The sequence below is a fragment of the Anoplophora glabripennis genome, unplaced genomic scaffold (genome assembly GCF_000390285.2).
Source record: "Anoplophora glabripennis isolate ALB-LARVAE unplaced genomic scaffold, Agla_2.0 scaffold731, whole genome shotgun sequence".
Lineage (NCBI taxonomy): Eukaryota > Metazoa > Arthropoda > Insecta > Coleoptera > Cerambycidae > Anoplophora > Anoplophora glabripennis.
In genome coordinates, this window is record NW_019416914.1 from 139,258 (window position 1) to 162,596 (window position 23,339).

Below are 23,339 nucleotides of genomic sequence, written 5' to 3' on the forward strand. Positions count from 1 at the left end.
CATACCCCAGAAATGCTTTTTCATGTACAAACAAATAACATTCGTAGACTTAGGAAGTGTGTGGAGGTGGAAAATGCCCATATTGAAAATGTATTTTGATAATTTTCTTTCTTTTAAATTATTTTTTTAACTTATTCTGGTTTTATTTTTCTATTTTGTGTCGTATAAAGTGTGTTTCACAAATATTTCTTAAACTGTTAATTTTGCCGAGTTGAACCAACAGGGTATTATCGTTGACAAATTCTTCAAGGAACTAATTTTTGATGCAGGCAGGTTGCGATCGTCTCTATGCAAAAATTCTGGGTTGTTAACCATTGAGCATAGTCCGTCCATGGCGTTCTGGGCATGATGAAGTTTCACTTACAACATCAAAAACAAGCTGTCCACATGTGTTGTCGATCACCAAATTTGCATCATGCTGAAGTTAATAGTTTAGACACTAAATAAAAATAACTTTTTAATTTTCACCTTTGATGGCCTGTAACTTGTTAACGAAGGCCCTTATGAACAAAAAATGTATATAAAGAACAGGTATTATTTTGACCTCATCTATTTGTACTCGACATTTTTGTATCAAGTACCGGGACATCCTGTATATCTATCATACTAAAACGAACATTTTTAAAATAAATATTCTCAAATGATTAGTCACATTTAGAATGTAGATAATTGTTCTCAACTAGACAAGTGTTGTAATAATTATTATGTAATAGCGAAGAATTCACACTCCTACAATAAAACATGGTGTCCATATGTTTTTGGGGTCGCTGAATATGAATTCGGTGTCCGTTTGATCCGATCAGGTTAGCGATAAGGTCAGTTCAAGCTCAAATATAAAGAATCAATAGCCAACAAAGTAAACCTACATATCTATACGCTTTTGGGGTTGCTGAATCAAAGTTCGACGTCCATTTGACCCGATCAGGTCTGCTAAATAGTCCCAAGTTCTAAATTCAAAACACTCAAGCATTTATGCGTTCTAAAATTTGAGTAACAAACAAGATTAAAGAAAGAAAGCTCTAACTCTGAGCCCGTGACTCTTGAGTTAATTGTTTTGACAAGACAAAATTCTAGTACCAAGTCCGCGTCGATTGAGATTCTTGGTTTTTTGCCTTGATGAATCACATCAAATCACTATATGTATCTCACTATTATGAATCGCTTTTGTGATATTGAACTATTTTGTCGGAACACAATCAAATTCCTCACGTTGGAGTTTAAAATCGAAGGTTCAGTTTGGAGTTTAAAACCAAATGGGCTAACCAAATATACATCTTTAATAAGTTGATTGATCTTTCTTATATTCTTGCGAACCTCATATTTGCCACAGATATAGCAAAAGTAGCGACCCCCAAAAACATATAAATTCCATGATCGTCTTTCGGACCTGTCACTTTTTTTTGGACGAGCTGTAATTATTTACTTTCTAAATGTGAGATATTTCTGGCTAAGCAAAACTAATTTTATAAAATCAACCCCGTGATTGATCGTTGTGTCGCAATTAGTAGAAAATATACGTACAAACAACATTTTTCGACAATGTTAATCAAATTAGCGAAATGACGTCATAAAGTTTAAAGTTTTGTGGAAATTCAGTGTTTATGTATAGGATTATTCACTAATTGCCATTTAGACAATAGAAATATACTCGTCTATATTTAAATATGTATTACCAGTAAGCATTAAAACTATTTGAACTCAAATGTTCATATCTCTGTATTTGAATCACGTGAAATGGCATATAATAAATTTTACGTGAAATCGGTGTAACCAGATAAGCATTCTTTAGACTACGTTTCATATGGAAATATTAGAATCCAAGAATCGCAACCATAAAAATTTTCGCTATATACAATAATTCTATTACGCCGCCATATTATTTAGCACTAAACGAGTTATAAATAAAGTGTATATTTGCTTTACCAGGTATACGACATACCATAAAAATCTACTTACAATAACATTTATTTATGACAGTTATTGTATGAAGATGTAGATGTCGCAATCATGCACTGTCTTAAGATGAAGTGATAAAATATCTTATCAGAAAATATTAATTACGATAAAAAAACATCGTTATTAATTTAAACCGCTACAGATTTCTAAATCAGTGTCAAATCATGTGAGCTTTCTATAGCACAAAAAACAATGAGAAGATTAGATAACCAATTGTTTTAACTTTTAGTTCAGTTTTTACAAATAACAGACTGCATCTAATTAACGTATACGCATGTTCAAAAATGATAAATAAATACTTGGGGGAAAATAAAATATTTCCTAGACAAAGTGAACCAGCGCAAGAAAATAGTGTGCAATGGTATTATATAGTTCCGTCTGTATCTCTCGCCGTTGTACTTCTAGTTGTTGTAGTCTTGGTTGTACGGAAGTGTATCGGTAAGTTTTCCTTTTACAGTTAATTTTTTTCAGATGAATCCCAATTATAAAGTAGTTTATCAGTCATTTACAATTCAATTTGTTACTTTAAGAATGTTGTTGGCTCGGGAAAGAATAATAATGATAATAGAAATGTTTAGCTATAAACTTCAAACAAGGAAAATGTTCTGCAACCCATTTCGGCAAATGTATTTACGATTTAAATAATTATATGCTTAAAAGGCAATTAATATCATATATAAATGTAAAGCTTTGCTTCATTGCGAGGTGTCGTGTGTATAGTAAAAAACGGAAACTATACCACAAATAACTTCAGACAATGTCTCAAATAGTTTGTTACAAGAATCAAACAGCTCCAGTTACGCAATCTTGTAAAAAATTAAACTACTGATCTAATATCATATGTCTTCAACGTTCGTAATTGAAATGTGTCTAGTAATTTACCCAATCCAAAAAAAAAACATACTCTGAATGTGTTGACGGTAGAAGTAATTCAAAACAGCATCAGAATTTCTAATTTATTACATTCAATGCATCACATTGATACTGAAGAAATAAATTATACTAATTACAATAAAAATGACATTGACATAAAAATCAGGTTTGTTTAAGAGGTAATTGGTTACCTAAACCATTTCTTTAAATATAGTATTGTCGGTAGAGCCTTGCCTACAATCAAAATTAATGAAAGGTAGTTTGATGATATTTTATATTATAATTTTTTTTATCGACATCCTCAGTCTATCCCGGAACTATGTACGTATACAAAAAACAAAATCATATCATGTGACTATGGTAAAATTGTAATATTGAATTTTTAGTTACCGAAAGTCATAGTCACTTGCTATTGACGTTTAAGGAGCTACATGCTTTCTCTTAGACTAACTAAATAAAAAACACTAAATTTTAGTATTATCAACATTTTAATTGAAATTTAATCTAGTCGATTTTAGTGTAGGTGAAATATATGCTGCCAAGGAAATATCATAATCTTATATGTCACTGCAACTCAATACCTGCAATTTTTTGTATACCTAAGGGCACAGAGCGATCTATTAATCTGTAGGTGCTATGAAACATGACTGGTATCACACTAGGCACTAGGCGAAATAAACTTGGTAATCATATTGTGGGGATCAAGTATTTCACGAAACAAGAATATAAGGGGTATATGTCCCGACTACATACCCCAACTTACATTGAATTTCTAGACAGAGAAATTGCTTCTCACAATGCCATTAGTTACAAAATTGATTTTAGTGTTGTAAGAGATTCTGAAGATGCGCTTGGAAAAATATCCATAACAATAGCATGAAAAAACCGTTGTTGGCGAATGTTCTTTTCGACAACACGAAAGGCAAACTTTTTCGCCACAAGCGACACTTTGCAATACTGTTGCTGTTGTTAAATTCACCATTTTCATATATTCGAGACAAATGAAATCATCATTTCCAAAATAATAGTTTGCGTTTTTAATTTTGTAACAGTTACATCATGTAGAATTAAATTCTCTGGCTCTTATTGCTTATGTCCATTTGTTTATGGTCTAAACTAAATTATCGAACATTTTACAACTCTAACTAATTTAAACAATATTGAAGCTTTATTTTGTATTAATATATAGTGATATCATAGTCTTTTGAAATTTCCATCATTATGTATGAAAATGTTTTTTTTAAACTTCAATTTTTTTTAATTACTGTTGTATACTTAATTATTATTTACCTAATTGTTAAAATGTTACATGATTTTAAAACATATTTTCTTGTTTTTGAAATGTTTGTTTCTCAATAATGTGAGATAATTCACATCTGGAATTAACTAAGAGGTTGTTAACAGTCGTCATGTTTGTGTTTTTTATAGATAACAAACACAAAAATCTAGCAAAATGAATGCATTAACGACAAATGTCTTTCAATGACCCGCCATTTTGGCTTAAAAGTAGTGGTTCAATCAATTTCAATACTTTTACATAAAAATCATCTTACAAATAATTTTCCAAAATGTTTTTTTTTTATAAATTTATTGTAGTATTAGAGCTTCAAGATTACAAATCACCATAAATCGGTTGATAAAGTGAAACAAAATAAAATTCCATTTCATTTAACTGATCACGCTAATATATAGCATAATTTACTTTGTAAATATACCTATTTTAGTAAATACATCTAAATGATAATAAGAGATATCAAAGAAGTAAACATAAAACAGAATATTTACATTTTAAAACAATACGGTTTCCTAATTTTACCAGAAGGAGACATAGATAGTGTCGAGCAATATACAGGTACTTTTAGGAACTGTTTTTTTAAATAATTTTAATTAGTAGGCAACTATTCAAAAATACAAGGGATAAATAATCATTATTAATAAAAGGCAACAAATTTACAATTTCGACAAAGTTCGTTAAGATAAAAAATTATCTTATAGACAATAGGCATAGGCTATAGGAAAAAATTGGAGTGGATATTCTCTTATGCCATGTTCCGATACAAAATGTAGCGATTGTATGTATCCTGTAACTTAAGGATTGGTTTAATGGAAGTTTTTTGTAATGTTGAACGGCGAACATCGGTTGTCTTACGAGATATATCCACAAATTAAGAGTACCCAATTTTTTATAAATCGAAACGACAGTATATTTATGAAAAATTTACATATTTAGAAAAGTACATCAAACACTATTTTTCGACGTAATCGTTTTTAACCTCAATGTACTTCCTGAGCCGAGGGATGATCTTTCTGACCTTCATCAAAAAAATATCCTGCCGCCTCTCGGGCCAATTGTTTGACGGCACTCTGGACCTCATCATCGGTAGAAAACTTTTCCTTCCATTGCCCTTCAGAGAAGACAAAATATGAAAATCAGAAGGTGCCACGTCAGGGCTGTGAGAGGGGTGGTTGATAATGTTGCAACCGAATGAATTCAATAGTTGCTTTGTGGCTTTGGCTGTGTGAGGACATGCTTTGTCATGCAACAAATACACTCCCTTCGTTAATATGCCTGCAGAAGAAATCTGGAGATTTGTGGAAACACTGCGGTCATCTCATCCAAACTGTCATCAGTCACAATTGAGGGACGCCCACTCGTTTGTGCATGATGAATATTCGTTGTGCCAGCTTTATAATTACAATATCAAGTGTACACATTAATACTCGTACCCATAAACAGTTTTGATTTCCTTAAAAATCTGGGATGGCGCGTTTCCATTGACAAGAAGAAACTTATTACGCTCCTCACCTCGCAGCTGTCGGATAGCGGCACTTATTTTTTTAACACGCCTCTACAACAACAGTTCTCAACTGACTGAAACAATGAGCGCGTGTTCTGTTCCCAACAACTTGGTCTTGAAAGCAGTGTTGCCAACTTTGTCGAAAATAAAAACTACAGAACATCAATTAAAATTATTTTCACGATCAAATGCATAGTATATCCATCGCAGAGGCCGTGCTGAATTTTTTATGCTGGATCCTGGATACAATAGTCTCTCTCTCTCAAATCGTCTCAATAATTTAAAAAACCCTTTTGCGATATTTTTATTTGCGATGTAATATTTTTATTACAGCGTAAAAGCGAAATTTTCTCATGTTTTTGCGGTTAGTTTCATGTTCTCGATCTTAATTAGTTGGCAATATTGTGTGACATTTACAAATTTGGTTTTATATTATTTATCACCGTACGGGCCTACGGTTTTACTTATTTTGTTCAACCCAAAAATTTTCCAAAGTTTGTACATGTCCCATGGAGACACCATATGTTCAGAAACTGGATATAATACAAAAAACATAGGTAGAGATGTTTTAAAATCTTATGAGCTTTGACCTTCATATGCGCAGAAACATAATTCCGACCGTCGCCTATAAATTATTCTACGTCCTAAAAACATTACACCTATTACTCACACTCTCTCTCGAGCTCTAGCGTAAACAAGCCTTTGATCCGATTACAAATATCATAATAAAATGCCCTATTCTTTATTATTTTAATTTAAACAATAAAAATATATATAACGAACGTTCGCCAGTTGACTTTATTGATGCCCGAGCGCCTTAGTTCATGTCTACTTGTAATGATGCACATGGTCTAGTTCTGAGTCAATGTTTTCACAACGTGCTTATTAGAAAAAATATGGGGATACGCCACGACTTTCGAGCATTTCGCGGCTCATGAGATATTAAAAGACCTCTACCTACTTAATTTTTCTTTCTGTTTATGATTACGGAAAACACGTTAAAGTACAAAAAGTATTTAAATGTTTATTGCATATCAATCATGATTTCTCTATTTATGTTCAATTTCCTCTATCAATTCTCCATATGTCATGCATGTTTAACAGATTTAGATAAAATATATGAAAGGATTAACGGATTTAAAAGGGTACCTTAATAATTACAGATTACTATAACAGCACTTAAAATTGATTTATTTTGAATTGTTCAGAGAAATATGTCTGTAATCATATTTATATAATTTGCTTCTGTCTAGCCCAAAATTTAACATATTATTTATCTTTATGGTTTATAAAAATTAATCGAGATACCACTAGTGACCGCCTTCATTCAAGCCTTATCTGCTTGTTACATGATGATGTACCATTTTCTGTGTTGGTAAGATGTAACCTACAAACCATATATCATATCAGATTTATATAGAATCGTAGGTCCCTTGTTTAAGCACAATTAGGAAAGTAAAAGATCCCTACCCTACGACAAAATTTGTAGGTTGGGGTTTGCTCGTCTCCAAGCGTCGCGTCGCGTCGGTGTTTAACAGAAAGAGGCTGACGTAAAATAAACAAATGGAAAATATGTAGTCCAATTATTGGAACTGAGTAAAGTCTATACGTAACGGTTAAGATAATAAAATAATCAACAATAGTTCGATAACGAATCATATTGTAACTAAATTATGAAGTTTATTTATTTTAAAAGAATTTGCTTTAATTATAGAGAACACTGGAAGAAATTCAAAGGTAGAAATTAAACTTCAATAAGCAACGCTTTAAACATTTTTCATATTAAGAAGATAAGGAGAATATTTTTATTATTTTTATTTCTAGACCCTGCAAAACACATATTTGTTTTTACTTTTACATTATTACTTCTTGATGACGCAAGTATCTATAAACAATATAGAGGTAATAAATTTGTGTCCAGATACATTTCACAAAAAATGTTTGTTTTACTTCTAGCGACATCTAGTCGATTAGAGACTATTGGACTTTGCTGCTTGTAAGATAACGCAAATCAGAAAATTTATAAAACAATTTGTTTAATGTTACTATTTTCAATTTTTTTATTTATTTGCAAACAAGTTTGTCATAATAGTGTAATACTGATGAATACATAGTTTCAGTGATAGCTATTTTTCGTCACACTAAGAAGATTACATTATATTTAAAATAATAATAATGTTAAAACAAATGTTTTTCTCTCTGTAAAAAATATTTTGTTGCCCAAAACGACGTAACTTGAATGATTATTGACTTTATATAGGTATTCCAGATATTGCATATTAAAAATTGTTTTTACTAAAGAAAAAAAACAGACTTATGGATTATTTTGAAACATTTGAAACTTTTTTTCACCAAAATCACTTTGTACTCAGAAACAAGTTACCTCTAACTAAAGCAATTTATGGTGGTAGTAAACCAATGCCGAGAACTTGAAGCAGGAAATATCATTATGTAACCTTATGAGACCTAAAGCTTTCGACTGTGTTTTACATGATATTTTATAAGGAAATGATTTTTTTGTGGCATTAGTTTCCTTTACATCCATTTCAATTTTACCTAAGTAAAGTCATAAACAAATAGTTAATTTAATAACATAACAAGTTATGAATATATGTATGCTCCACGAAATTCCACAAAGCACCATCTTCGGGCCCTTGTTTTTCATTGTATCTGTTCTCCTTTGTAATATCTTTTCGTAGTACCACATATCTAAGTAGTACATTATTTATTTGCTGATAGATACTTCCTATAATTAAATTGGTCTCTCTTTATTTTCCAATTAAGTAATTGAAAGAACACATATATAGTTTTTAGCAAACAGTCTTTAATTGCGTGAAAGTAAAACGCAAAATTTAATATTTTCTACACGTAAGGACATGGCTAGAGGCAAATCGGCAAAAGTAGTCGGTGTGAATAACCCTCTTTTATTGACAATTTCGGAACTGAACTATACTATTTTAAAAGTACAATGGGTTTCAGGTTGTTTTGTCGTTAAATGTGTACCTGTTCGCCGCCAGTTATAGAATTAGGTACTTATCACTTCCTTAGACTTTGCTAGAAATCTTTGACCTGTCCTCGGGCTAGGATCTGTGGAGGCGGATTCGCTTTTAGAACCCCTAGGCCCGCCCTGTTCAATTCGATTCTTGCTGGATCTCAGGCCTCTACAGACGGAACCGCTCCTCAGGCAATGGTGTTCGTCTGACGTGTTTCGTAATGACCTCTGCTTCTTCAGTAATGACTGCAAAAAAAAACTCCGCGACTATCAATCTGAAAATCGCGGCGTGTTGACCCTATTTCACCAAATTCTTTGTCGTTAGAATTAAAATTCATTTCGTCTACATTCTATCGAAACAAATTAAATTGTATTCGGTCGGATTCAACCATATTATGATATGATCATTATTTCTTATACATTAAAAGCTGTACATTACTCTCGCTCCAACACTGGGCTCGAAAAAAGACGCTATTTTCGCGAGCAGCGCCTTATTTTTTACGTTGTGGGTACTTTCGAAGCGTCTTTTCCGCATTTTCCAAGGTAGGTAAATCGTTTTTTTGCGGCTCCTCCACAAAAAATGGCAATTTTCGCTAGGGATCACAGATGAAACTCGACGGGAACACCAATCGTCGAAAATTCGAAAATATTTTTGTACTCGATGTTCCAAAATAATGAATCCAGCTCAGAATTGCAGGTGGCATATTCGTATTCCTTTTATTATTTTTTTATTTCACTATTTATTTTTGACGAAAAATTTTATTTTATGTTTTTGTTGAAACTACAATATACTGAATGTAGATTATTCCTTACCATTTTTACTTTTTCTATTTTATTTATTGAAGTATATAATCCCATAACCCCATAACTGATAACTCCAATAACCACGTTTTTGACAATCAGTAGTTTGACTTGATATCTCATCGCAGCTCTATAAACAGAATATATTTGACCCTATAACACTATAACCCCATAACCCCATAACTCCATAACCCCATAACTCAAATAACCACGTTACGCATTATTTCAATTGCTTGATGACATAGTTTATATATCGACGGGGGTTTGGAGGATTATAGGGTTAAATATATTCTGTTTACAGGGCCCTAATATATCCCACGATGAAAGATCAGGTCAAACTACTGAGTAACGTGGTTAATGGAGTTATCAATTATGGGGTTATGGAATTATACGATTATGGGGTTAGGAGCTTTGAGATCGAATGTATAGGATTATAGGGTTATTGTGGGTACACAGCTCTCTTTACAGGATCGTTGTATGTAATAGGACTTAAGAGCTTGGGTTATGAGGTTATTGGTCAAACCTGATGTGATGGGGTTAAATGGAACAAGGATTCAGCGGCCCCGAAAACATGTAGTAGACATAGTCTGACCTCCAGATCCTAAAAACATTTTTTTTTGTGTGGCTGTGTAATTGATGATGGATTCAAAAATGTTTGTGTAAAACAATACTCCGCGAAGCGGAGCTCATGCCGCACACAGCGTGGCCGACGGCCGAAGGCCCGAGAGAAAAGTCAAGTAAGAGTAGCGGACTTGTCAGACATTCTAGTATTAAAAATCCAGTCCAGTCCATACTTATGTACACCACATCAGACTATTGTTTCTGATTATAGGTATAATTCAAGATAGCATTAGGACCTTCTCTATTTCCCACCTAAATAGCTTATGATATAATCGATCGAACAGAATTGTATCAATTTCATTCTTTAAACCTATTTAAATGGTTTAAATCGGAAACCTTTTTTTTTTGTCTACAGATGTACTGATTGTACAGTAGTATTATGAACAGACACATGAAAATGCTGACGAAGAAAAGTATGAATAAGATTCGTGGTTTCAAGGCTCTCACGACCTGCTGACGTATAAAGTACAATAGTTTTTCAGCTTGTTAAGCTGTTGCCTATGTACTTGGTCGCCACCAGTTACAGACTTACATTGCTCTTCCCTAGGTAGCAATTTTTTTATTTTTTTTTGAGATGTACCTGTAACTGGTCGTATTCAATGCTTCTAAACGTTCCGCCGTTCTTTAACGTCGGCATATTCAGTAGTGATTCTGCCAAGGAACATCCGCGACTGAAGACTAAAGCCACTTGCCAATAGCCTTGGCTAGATATTTGACCTCGACTAGAGTGGAGTCGATCGGGATTATCGCTGTGGGTAAAGACCCACAAAGCCGCTTGGTACCTCGTTGCCGGTCTTATAGCATCAGTACCGGTGCGCACATCTAAATCTGCGCAGTACAGTAGTGGGAGTTGGATAGGAAGTCGCACTGCGTCGCTGATAACTACGTATCGCCACTCGCACCTTAACACCCGTTGCACACATGCCGGAACCGGCTAACCGGATCCGGTTACCCGGCAGCAAGGTGTACAGAATCTTATGGAAGCTTTCACACGTGACGGAAGGAGCTATCCGGCGAACGGCCGCCGGGTTGTAACCGGTCGCCACCACTGCCAGACCGGCTGCCGTGTACCGGCTAACCGGCGACTGAAGTGGTAGTAGTGCATAGTTTTGTATTGACGCTTTCACACTTGCCGGGTGCTTGCCGGGTTCGGTCGTCCGGTTTCATTGAAAAGAACAGGACGTGTCAATTATTTTTTTAAATATTTGTACGCAACTATGTCGAATGTTTGTTCACTAGAAGTAGATATAGCATTCTTTATATCACTAGTTGAAACAAGACCTGTCCAATGGGACAAAAATTTAGCCTTTTCATATTTTTTGGATATTTTTCATATTTTTTGTTTTTTTTTTATTATGACGACATCGGCAATAGCCAAGCCACATAATTGCAATGCGTCTACGATCTATCTCTTGTCGTGATAAAAATGCAACTGAGACTAATATCGGCCAAACCGGTTTGAAAATTAAATTACGTGTGAAAGAGCCAGCCGGATCCGGATAGCCGGTCCGGCAAGTGTGCAACGAGGTTTAGTCCTGTTTTGTGAGAGGCGCATGGCCTCGGGTACGGCATACTTGTGCACGCATCTAGGTCTGCGCAGTACAGTAGTGAAAGCTAGACAAAAGGTCTCACTTGCGACGCGGTAACGGTGTATTGCCTCATGCTCCTCTAATATACAGGGTGTCCCACTAAGGTCTGCGAGGTACGATATACAGGAAAGTATAGACCCTAGAGCTTCGGGAAAAATACATTCTTTAATAAATCGACCAAAAGAAATCACTGGAAATAGTTTTCATGTTCGTAGCTCGCTCGTTAGGGGGCGCAATCTACATACCAAAACATAGAGTTGAATTTTTCTCAGAAATGTGTCCTATTCAGGTAAGTATATTAAATAGTACAAATATGAATAGCCGGATTCATTGCGCATAACTTTTGTTATTGACATTTTGTTCTATCTCTCGACAGAAAGGGTGGGGGGAAGCCCCTAATATCTGATCAGAAAAATGCAAAGATTGGCTCATCAAAACCACCTCGTTGTTAAGGTGTTTTCATGCTTTATCTCGCTGTGAATGCGTAATGTTATTTACCTCAATATGGAAACCTATAGACAGCGTTATTTCAAAAGAATGCCGTTTTATGGATTTTTCCTAAAAATTTTAAATGCAATGCGATAGTTTTCTTTACATAAATGAATTCAGCACAAAAAATTGATGAATATAGCACAAGTTTGAAATTTCTAATGAAAGTGTTGTTTAAATAGTATAGCCTATTAGTTATTTATTGGCGCTATTTATCCAAGTTTGTTTCATGTTTTCTTAAATAAGTGAATTAGCAAGATAAAACTTTTTATAGATTAGTTTGAAGAGTATAGAAATAGCTACATTTTGACGCCAAAAAATGGTTCGATATCTTTTTTTTGTTATCAAGTTATTCGCAAATTAGTGAGCAGAAAATAAATAATGATAATGAATTGAGGAACACGACGCTAACGAAAAAACATTTAATTACCAAAACAAAATGCGTTTATAAAAGAACCTAAAAAAAGTGTGATTCAAACTGTTACTCCGGAAAATACGAGACAGCCCAAATTTGGAACATAACGTGGGTTTAGATACTTTCCCTAATATCGTACCTCGCCAATCTTAGTGGGACACCATGTATAATCAAGCAGAAAGAAAAGTGTTTTAATGAATTTACCCACTAAATAGCTAAAAACTCTACAATTATTATTATATCATACAAACATAACGCTGAACCTACATGAGATTATTTAAAAATTACCAATCTACTAGAACGTATGAAATAAAATTATTGCTTTTCATATTCCAGTGCAACCCTGTATTAAACAATATATGACGCATGAAGACAACTTCATCGACAGTTAAATCACAATTATAAATTACTTATGTTGTCGATTAGATTAAGGTCGCTTATAGATAATACAAAACATAGTTGACAATTAAATTATGTTGAAATTGAAATCACAATATTAATCTACAGCACAAGTTTCCATGTTGTAGGTATTACTGAATTCCTCTAATCTTTAACAAACATATTAATGCTACCTGCCTTTCTACCAAATCACTAATTTATGTCAAGTAAACAAAAATATTATTTCCCTGATGTAGCATTACTTTATAAATGTGAAAGTGTTGAATACTTGATGAAACTCTCTGTGTCAGTCACCAAGAGGCGCTAGATATTGCGATAAACATTTGTAAGTCACTTGACATCTGCTCTATTTTTTAATAAGGAAGTAAACAAACGTACGGCTTGCGAAACATTTCTTGGAACAATTCAGAACTAAGTATTTCGAGTGTTTTAATTCAGATAATCATTTGACTAAGTGATATTTAAGTAAGTACGTAAACAAACAAAAAGGCTTATTCAAAAATAGATCTTTATGCTGTCCGACCCTGGCCCATGTTTTTTGCCGGCGCGTGATATCACCTTGCATCCTTACAATAACCGTCGTTGTTCTATAAAGTTTATATGTATAAGAAAATGTAGAATTAGCAAGGCAGATATCGAATGTGGCAATTACTATTGTCATTCTCTATGTGTCTAGAGGTCAAGTTAAGGAGAATAAATAGTTTTTCCCTAACTACATTGTTTTTACTTCTGTGCATCCCCGCACAGACTACATCAGAAGTGGTTGAATAGAAAAGTGAGTGTTGAAAAAAAAACTAAAAGTTTGAAGTGTCTCGTGCCGTTTTCCAATTTGGGACGTCACAAAAAGAAGAGCAAAAGGCAACGGTCACCCTCGTCGTCCTCATCAACCTCAAGTGAAGACGACTATCGCGGCCAGCGTAACTATAAACAGCAAAAGAAAAAATCAAAATCCAGATCAAATGTAAGTCACACACCTCCTATAATACAGCCGCATGGTACACAGTCCTCGCAATTCATAGCCGTTTCAAATATAATACCGGATTTTGATCCGAAATTCAGAGATATTAACTACTGGATTGAAATAATTTAGTTCAATGCCATTAGTTATCATTGGTCTGATACTACAATCTCTAAGCAAATTAAAAGGAACCGCAAAAACGTGGTATGATGGGTTCATAGAGAGCGAATTGGGGTGGTCCCGCTTTACTTGGGAAGAATAGAAAGATGTTTTAATATCAACTTTTCAATCTAATCGAGATTGTTATAAATTATTGACGGACCTCGTTAACCATAGACCGAGCGAAGGCAGTTCATTATATGATTTTTATTTTGAACATTTGTCCAAAATCAATAAACTAAAATTAAATTTCACCGATGTAGACAAAATTTCACTGATTACGGGTGCTATTAATAACAGTGGTATAAGCGCGGCCTCAAATATAACCAATATAAATTCATTAGGTGCATATCTTAAAAATAAAACTCAAGTAACCAATTCAAGTTTTCAAAATAAACCAAAAATTGAAAATTTGAAAAATAAACTGAATCAGGAAAAACCCTCAACCAGTAGCGCTGTCAGTAAATAGAAATAAACATTGTAAATCCTGTGGCAAAGAGTGGCCACGATCGTTCAGCTTGTAAACATAAAAACCAGATTTGTAATTTTTGTCACTTTAAGGGTCACATCGAAAGCTATTGTTTAAATAAAAAGAAAATTAGTAATGTACAATCTCAAAGTAAACAGGAACAAAATAATGTAAAATAAAATCGCAATCCTAAAAGTATTAATATTATTAAAAATTCAAATAAAACGTCCAAATTTTATAAAGACATTTTTATTAACGGAAATATGTGCAAAGCATTTATAGATTTTGGCAGTTACTGCTCTCTGATAAAATTATCATTAGCTGAAAAATTCAACATTCCTATCTGTAAACTCAAGGAACCCACTGTCTTATCAAGTTTCTTAGGAGTCAGCACCACGGCTGAGTATTATATCACAGCACAAACACAAATCGATGAGGTCACGCTCGAAACGAAGTATTACATAATTAATAATTATGACTTTAAATTTGATATCTTAATTGTCCCTCGAATTATTGCTCGTTGGGTTCTTTCCCTACAAGATTTTTCATTTAATATCATTCATAGACCGGGCACACAAATGCATCACGTCGATGCATTAAGCCGTAACTTTACTGAAAGTACAAACCCCAACATGGAAGTTTTAGTAATTAGCACAAACGACTATCTACGTGAAGCCCAAGATTTAGATATGAACATAAAGAATATGAAAGAAATATTACTAAGTGGAAGCACATTTCATGTATAAATACTAGGTGCAACTTTAAATCAGAACGCAATTTCCAATAAAATGTAAAAGTTAGAGAAACTGAAATTGTTTATTTCTATTTAATGATGTTGGGATTATGGGTAGAACTAAAACACATTAATAATTAAAAGATATTGTTTATTCACTTATTCAAATAACACATCTATTCTGTATCAAATCAGATTAAAAACTAAAAATATATCTTAAGCTTAGTGCTACAATATACCTCCGTATGTTTATAAGCATTTTAATTTATGAGCTAGGGCCGTTGGGCTTGAGAAATATATAAACACATTAAAAGTAGGCATTAGTATCTAAGGATGGCAATGTTTTTGTTTACGTAACTTGAGTATCTTTCAACAAATGAATTATTAACATATACAAAATTATAAAGGAATTATAAATATACCAACATTGAGCTATACCAGATATTTAGTAAAAAGACTGCGTTCTAAATTGGATAGCCTGAAAATTTTTAATAAAAATCTGGTATGAAAAGAGATCATGTTGAGTAGAAAAGATAGAATTCGAAGAAAAGAATAAGCCAATAAATTTCTATTATTGGAACTACTGTAAGAATTTACCGTGGCAGGGGTGCCTTGAAATTCTCCGCCAACGTCTTTCTCTACCTCTGGTGTCTACCTCTGGTGTCTACCTCACGCCGGAAATTGTTTTTTTTTTCAAAATTTTTAATTTTTTTATATTTAATGAGTATTTAACGCGAAATTGTGAGAAAAATAACGCAAAAAAATTTGTTTCATCTTAATCATTAATTGATGTTTAAGAAGCAATAAACCTGCTTCTTTAATTTTTTATAAAACTGACAATTCAGGAAAGGAAAAAGGTTGGACCGATCAAATTCAAAATTTACAGGTCTCATGGGCATGTGTTGAACTAAAAAAAAAACCTACAAACATTGGTACTTTTCGCAATATTTGCAAAGTAGTCGTTGATTTTCCAAAACAGTAGAAAAAGTCATTTTAAGCACTTTTTCAAATTAATGCTAAGTATTATTTTTTTTCTCAAATATACCAAAAGATCCTGGAAGATTGATTCAGGTTTCTAAAACCCACCTTCCGTTCGCTATATGATCATTATTAGTTCATGAGACATCACTGATTAAAACAATTTTGACTCAATGGCCGATATCTCATTGAAAAATTTTCATATAGAAAATTAAAAAAAAAACAAATTGAAGCTGATTAATCAGGCTAAATGAACCTTCCATTTGATTAAGCCAGAAAAGAATTTTCTGAGCAGGTTTAACAAAAAAATTGTAAAATTTTTGCTTTGCATTATTTCTTTTGATTGCGCCGTGATTTTCAAAAAAAATTTTCATCTGAAGATTTCAAAACTAGAAGCTTCAAAATGCTTCTGTTTTTCTCGATACGACCATTATTCACGAAGTTACAGCCTTTCAAATAAGTATCACTTAAAAACTTTGGTAATTTTTCTGCTCCTTTAATTTTTTTGCTGAGCTTAGTTGTGTAAATATTTCTATTTTTTATAAAATCTGAATGAAAATCCTCCTCGTGATTTTCGATAATACTGTAAATGCAACTAAAAATTTCTAGATTCATTTAGTCGTTTAACCTTGAAAATTTAAAAATTTTTTTATTGCCACGAGCCTCACGTATTCATAGTGTCACGAGTCGCCACTGGTGCAAATAGCACGTTTTAAAGAATATAGTTAATTTTAAGTGTAAAATATTACACATTTGAATTAAACCAAATTGACATGAGACAAACGCAATGTAATTGATCTGAAATATACTAGATTAACTCATATTCAATATGAAAAATGCAGGAAATTACAGTGACATAAGTAATAAAGCAATAAATCTAACTAACATACAAGAGAAAAGTATACAATTAAATTACTATTTCTGACAATTTCGGTGCAGATTGGCCATTAATTCAGATTTTGTAAATCGTCAGAAGTCAGAAAAAAAAATTATCAATTTCTACCTGTTAATCTAAAGAAATGTAGTGGTTCAACGATTTACAGGACGGTTATTAAGTCGTCGGTTTAGACTTCAAAATATTTTGACGGACAAATCCTTCTCTTCGAAAGAATTGAAAATTAAGTCCTCTGGCCGGTATTTATATTTGTTGTATCTTCACCACGATACTCTGGTGCATGGCTTGAAGTCACTAGTCTGTAACTGTGTAACTGTCTAATGCTTGATTTTTACAAATGATCAAATTTCGGGCAGTTCTTGTGTCAGTTGAAGTTATCTCTTTCTATAGAGTTTTGGTCAAAATTTGATATTACTTAGTTAACTTAACTAATTAACTCATGTTAATGTCCTGTATGTGTTCTGGTTGTTATTCTTTAAGGAACATTTATATTCCCTTAACTCCGTGCTAATATGTTTTCCAAGTTTTCCAATTACTTTACCGCATGTACAGGGTTGCTATATCTGCGCCTTCTCCTATCGTCTTCTAAGAGTAGGTGTTCTGGGTTGCGTAGTGATGAAAATCAGCGTTCATGTGCGTATGGCCTGGGGCTTTCTATAAACGCCAGTCCTTTGATCTTCCCTTGACAGGGATATCTAAAACACGAGGGCACCGTTTTCTCCCATCTACATGAACTTGATGTATGTTATTGTATCCGTAGGGCCAGATAATAAACATACCATCAACAGGGTTGCTGACTCCAGGTCCTTTTCGAAGAATTTCATTTAGATATTTGTCATGACTGCCACAGCTGCTCCTTCAATAGAACTAAATGCGTCGTTACGGATTAGCGACTGCCACGAAAGTTTGCACATCAAGAGGAATTGTTTTGCAACAAAAAGCGATTTTGTTCTTAATATACAATATTCGAAACAATATTGCCTTTATAATTATAATTAACCAAAATATAATCACCCCTGCCTATTAGCTGAGGTTCCGTTCAAAATATTTTATTTCGCCATGTTACTTATTTTGCAATATTGTTTTATCAGCAATAACGTGTTTTGAGAAATGATGTTTTCACAAATTTATTAATGCACTTCTTGATGCAACGTGTACTTAGTATTTTATATTTTACTTAACTAAATAATGTAATCTAAGTATCTATAATACTAATAATTTCGGCTAATATTTAGAAAACGGTATGAGAAACATATTTATACTTCACTCTGAAAAACATGACATAAATGATTGATGGGTTTAATGCAACAAATTCTGTAATACGTTTTGTTCTGCATTTTTGCAGTAAATGAACTTATAAAGATAACATTAGAGATTTTCAATTTATGGCTTACCTAATACCTAATAAATATTTGCTTTATTTTTTTAGTAAACATCTTTAAGATCATACGAAAAAATAAGTTCTCTATGGAATTATTCATTGAATAAAATATAATTATCTTCTTTCTATCGAGAAAGTTTATTAAACTAAGTTTTTCTTGCTTCTCTTTTCTTCATGTGTAATAAGTTATCTGGGGTATATATTTTTATAAATCAAATATCTTTAGAAAAAAAAATGTTCACTAGAATCTAAAGGACCACGCAATTTCCTTATGGAAAATGGACTTCCGTTAAATTGGTTGGAATTTTGATATGTTATGTATTTTGTCCTTCTGATCAAATGTCTCAATGGGCAGAAACTCCTATCACTTCAGGATTTTAAGATACAGCTGGCTGAAGTTGGAACTATACTGCACTGGAGATGTGTTCATATGGGTCAAATATGTGCCATTTTTTAAGTTGTAGGTGTTCAGCGAGGTTTGAAAACACCTCGCAAACTTCGTTAGCAATTAATTGTAGTTCATTATCATACTCCCGATAGGTATATATGTCATATGACGTCATGACATGTCATTACGCGTCATAAAACGTCAAAGTTCAAAGTACTTTTCTTTCTGTTACTGGACGCCTCACATTGTTTTATAATCTAATAAGCAGCATTAACGGTCTCATCCTGTCACGCATCGTGAAGTCATTGCAGGTAAGTTTTGGTCATCCAATGTCATATGACGTCATCTCATGTCACACAAGGTAATAGTTCCTTTTGAGTAAATCAGGTTTTATTGTAAGTTAATCTCTGAACATGTTATATCAATTCGTAAGCAAATAATTGAAATATATTATCAAATTCCTGATGCGTAGCTGTGTCATATGACGTCATGACATGTCATTACGCGTCATAAAACGTCAAAGTACTTTTCTGTCTATAGTTACCAACAAACAGATTTTATATTGAAGAAAACTCAAATTGAAGAAAACAATATACTAAAACAATAACGAATAATAATAAACAATAACGAAAACAATTAATGAGATATAATATGATAATATATTTCAATCGATTGGTTACAAAATGATATGTGATGATTAGAGATATTCAATTCACACAAAACTGTGATTTTATCAAAATAATTACTTTTCTCTAATGAAACTAAAATGACGTCATATAACATTGGATGCCCAGAACTTATATGCAATGAAGTCACGATGACAGACTGAGACCGTCAATGCTGCTTATTAGATAATAAAACAATGAGAGGCGTCCGATAAGAGACAGAAAAGTACTTTGACGTTTTATGACGCGTAATGACATGTCATGACGTCATATGACACAGCTACGCATCAGGAATTTGATAATATATTTCAATTATTTGCTTACGAATCGATACAACATGTTCAGAGATTAACTTACAGTAAAACCTGATTTACTCAAAAGGAACTATTACCTTGTGTGACATGAGATGACGTCATATGACATTGGATGACCAAAACTTACCTGCAATGACTTCACGATGCGTGACAGGATGAGACCGTTAATGCTGCTTATTAGATTATAAAACAATGTGAGGCGTCCAGGAACAGAAAGAAAAGTACTTTGAACTTTGACGTTTTATGACGCGTAATGACATGTCATGACGTCATATGACATATATACCTATCGGGAGTATGATAATGAACTACAATTAATTGCTAACGAAGTTTGCGAGGTGTTTTCAAACCTCGCTGAACACCTACAACTTAAAAAATGGTACATATTTGACCCATATGAACGCATCTCCAGTGCAGAATAGTTCCAACTTCAGCCAGCTGTATCTTAAAATCCTGAAGTGATAGGAGTTTCTGCCCATTGAGACATTTGATCAGAAGGACAAAATACATAACATATCAAAATTCCAACCAATTTAACGGAAGTCCATTTTCCATAAGGAAATTGCGTGGTCCTTTACTATTAAAATTTTTAATATTTACTTCTTATATCAATAAACATTTGTTGTAGGAAGCTGTTTGTCTATCGTAAATCTACACCTAATTTTTAAAATGATTAAAATACTGTTCCCCTAAATATGAAAAAGTTTTTTTTTAAATAGGAACACTCAATATTTATATTTTTGGGTAAAGGAAACCAAAAATTGCTACTTATAATGAAGGTAATAAGATCAGTTTGATTCATTTTTATTCTGCATCCTCTTTCCATGATAAGTTTGAGTTTTCTTTTTTATCTCTCTAAATTGTTTTCACTTCATTCTCTTATAGTGTATTATCTATTAATGCCATTTATTTTATCTTCAATGGAATGAAAGAACTGTCAAATGTTCACCATATCATTCTTCACCCTCACTGTCTATGACATGAACTCGTAAACATGTTTAATATTAAGAAAATTATTTTAAACCTTTGATATGTAGAACATCTTTGCTTGCAACAAGTACGGTATCTCTTAATTAGTTGGGTGGTTTAGATAACACACCTTCATTTTAAGGGGCACCACAGAAAATATATGCTAGCTAATGTATTTTAGTCAAGCCTTATATAAAATTCATTTAATTAATTTCTGAAACAATGAATTATTTATGTAATAGAAGAAGAATTAAGTACTGGTTGTGGCTTATCTACCATAAAATCAAAACAATGCAATTCATTACATTATGAAAATTGTTTTGATTAATTTTCAGTTTAATACTTACTTCCAAATTACAAATTCCGAAAACGTGTTGAGATAATTAGAGAAAATATATTTAAGCATTTAGTTGGTATTTTACAATTACTACGGCACTCAATATATAGTGGGTTTCCGTATAAATTGCACTCTACCTAACTAATATTTTTTATATACGGGGTGTCCCAGACCACCCGTCCACCTTTTTTAAAATCCAATGTATATGGTTATGTCAAAAATGGCACAGATATAAGTTACTGGTCTCTAAGGACATTTTGTCGTGACATTGTTTGTGACGTCGAAGGTCATTTTCAAGGTGATTTCAAAGTCAACTTAGTTTTTTTAAATGGAAACCATTATTTTCAACTCCGGATGCGGAAAGAGCGGAAAATTCTACGTTCAGATGTTGTATCAGATGTGGGGTCCATTCGACCCCCAAGGTCACGTGAAGGTATTTTTTTACGGTGTCTCTCCACCCAAATGACTCCGCAAAGTTAAGGCTTAGCGAAAAATGTGTCAGATATACGTTGCAAAATTTTGAAGTGACATGTTCCGATAACTTTGACTTTGACGTTGGAAACAATTTTCAAGGTCATTTCAAGGCCAACTTCGATTTTTTACGTAGGAACCTTTATTCTTAGTTCTGGATTCGGAAAGAACAGAAAATTGTAGGTACGTGACTTACAAATAAATCGGATAAAATACCTTGGTTACCTAGATAGTTATATTGTTATGATTTATTAAAACAATTATTATACATCATCACCCTGTAGTTTTTTGCGGTTTTTATGTAATATTTAGATATACCCACTAAAAATAGTACATTTGTGTCTCGACTCTTTTTAGTATCTCGCTTCGTTTTCGAGAATCTACAAAAAAAAACGACTTGCTCGCTGGGTACGTCCCTGAACATTCTGGATTAAATCTAATTGATCCAGTTGATGTATCAGAATTGTTCTATTAAATCGTAAAAAATTCATTCAACTCGGCTAAAGCGTTTTTTTAAACTCAATTAAAAAAATTAACACCCTGTATCTCGAAAACGAAACACTTGCGGACTCATGTTCATATGAACTTTTTTAGATATTTTGCTGAGCGGAACTCCCCTAGGCTTTGTCACTTTAAATCTGAAATACCCGGTATATAATGTAGGGAATTTTCCCGATAACAAACATAAACATAGCAAATACGCCAAATACAACTGATTTCGACTTATTTTGACACCCCTACAACCCACAGTTGGATTGAACACTTTGCCATTATTAATTGATATTCATATAACTGAAATGGTATTTTGAATTCACTTATCAGCCTAATAAGAATGTGGTGCTAATCCCTCGTATTATAACGAATTAGTTAATAGCTTTCAGATTTTTTATAATGCCGTAAGTGACTATAGGCTTTAATTTAGCAACGTAATCAGCAATATTTTCTTTTTAAAAATACACCGACATGGAAATAGCTATAATCAAAGAATGTCTCTAATTTAAATTATACTATATAAAATTATTTTACCTCATGCTATTATTATCAATTACGAAATGAAGATATAATTTAATATAAACGTCCTTAATTCATTTTTAAATGTATTTTCACATGTATTGCATACATGGTAAATATTTTAATACATATCTTACAATTTCTTACTAACCGAAATTAGTAAGAAATCGCACTTTTAATAAGACAATGATAGAACATGTAGGTCCATCCAGGAAGTGACGAAGCGTAACGCTAAACCACAGACAAAATAGCTATCGCCACAGACCGCTCCTGGAATAGGCCAGCAGTTTTAAATTTCCGAATTGCCGGTAGAGTACACCACCAGCAGAATTTTAGGAAGAATCAAATACAGCGGCCCACATACCTAAGCGTATCCTAGCAACATATAAACAAGACTTTGGTAATGTTGCCAGGCGTACTTACGGATTTCTTTTGTACACTTTTTTATCAATATCTGTTTTTTGCGTTACTGTATTTACTTCAATGTATGATGTAGGTATTGATAAAAATGTTTTTAAAGAATCAACGAATATCTATGTATGTATCATATGATATTCTGCAGTGGTGTTACAATTAAGTTATTTAATCATAATTTCGTTAATTAGCTACCTACTATTTTCATTTTTTGGTATTGAAATACTGCAGAAAATATATTTCCAAATAAACAAAATTCGTAAT

General features: G+C 32.9%; 1 protein-coding gene across 1 annotated transcript in view; it reads left to right on the forward strand.

The window, feature by feature from the left end:
- Nucleotides 1-2,118: 2,118 nt before the first annotated feature.
- The window catches only part of LOC108911348, a 68,878-nt gene continuing 47,657 nt past the window's right edge, over nucleotides 2,119-23,339 (forward strand). The window contains exon 1 of the mRNA XM_018716261.1: nucleotides 2,119-2,394. Within this exon, the coding sequence (XP_018571777.1) occupies nucleotides 2,241-2,394 (154 nt within the window). The 5' untranslated portion in view covers nucleotides 2,119-2,240. The remainder of the gene's footprint in view (nucleotides 2,395-23,339) is intronic.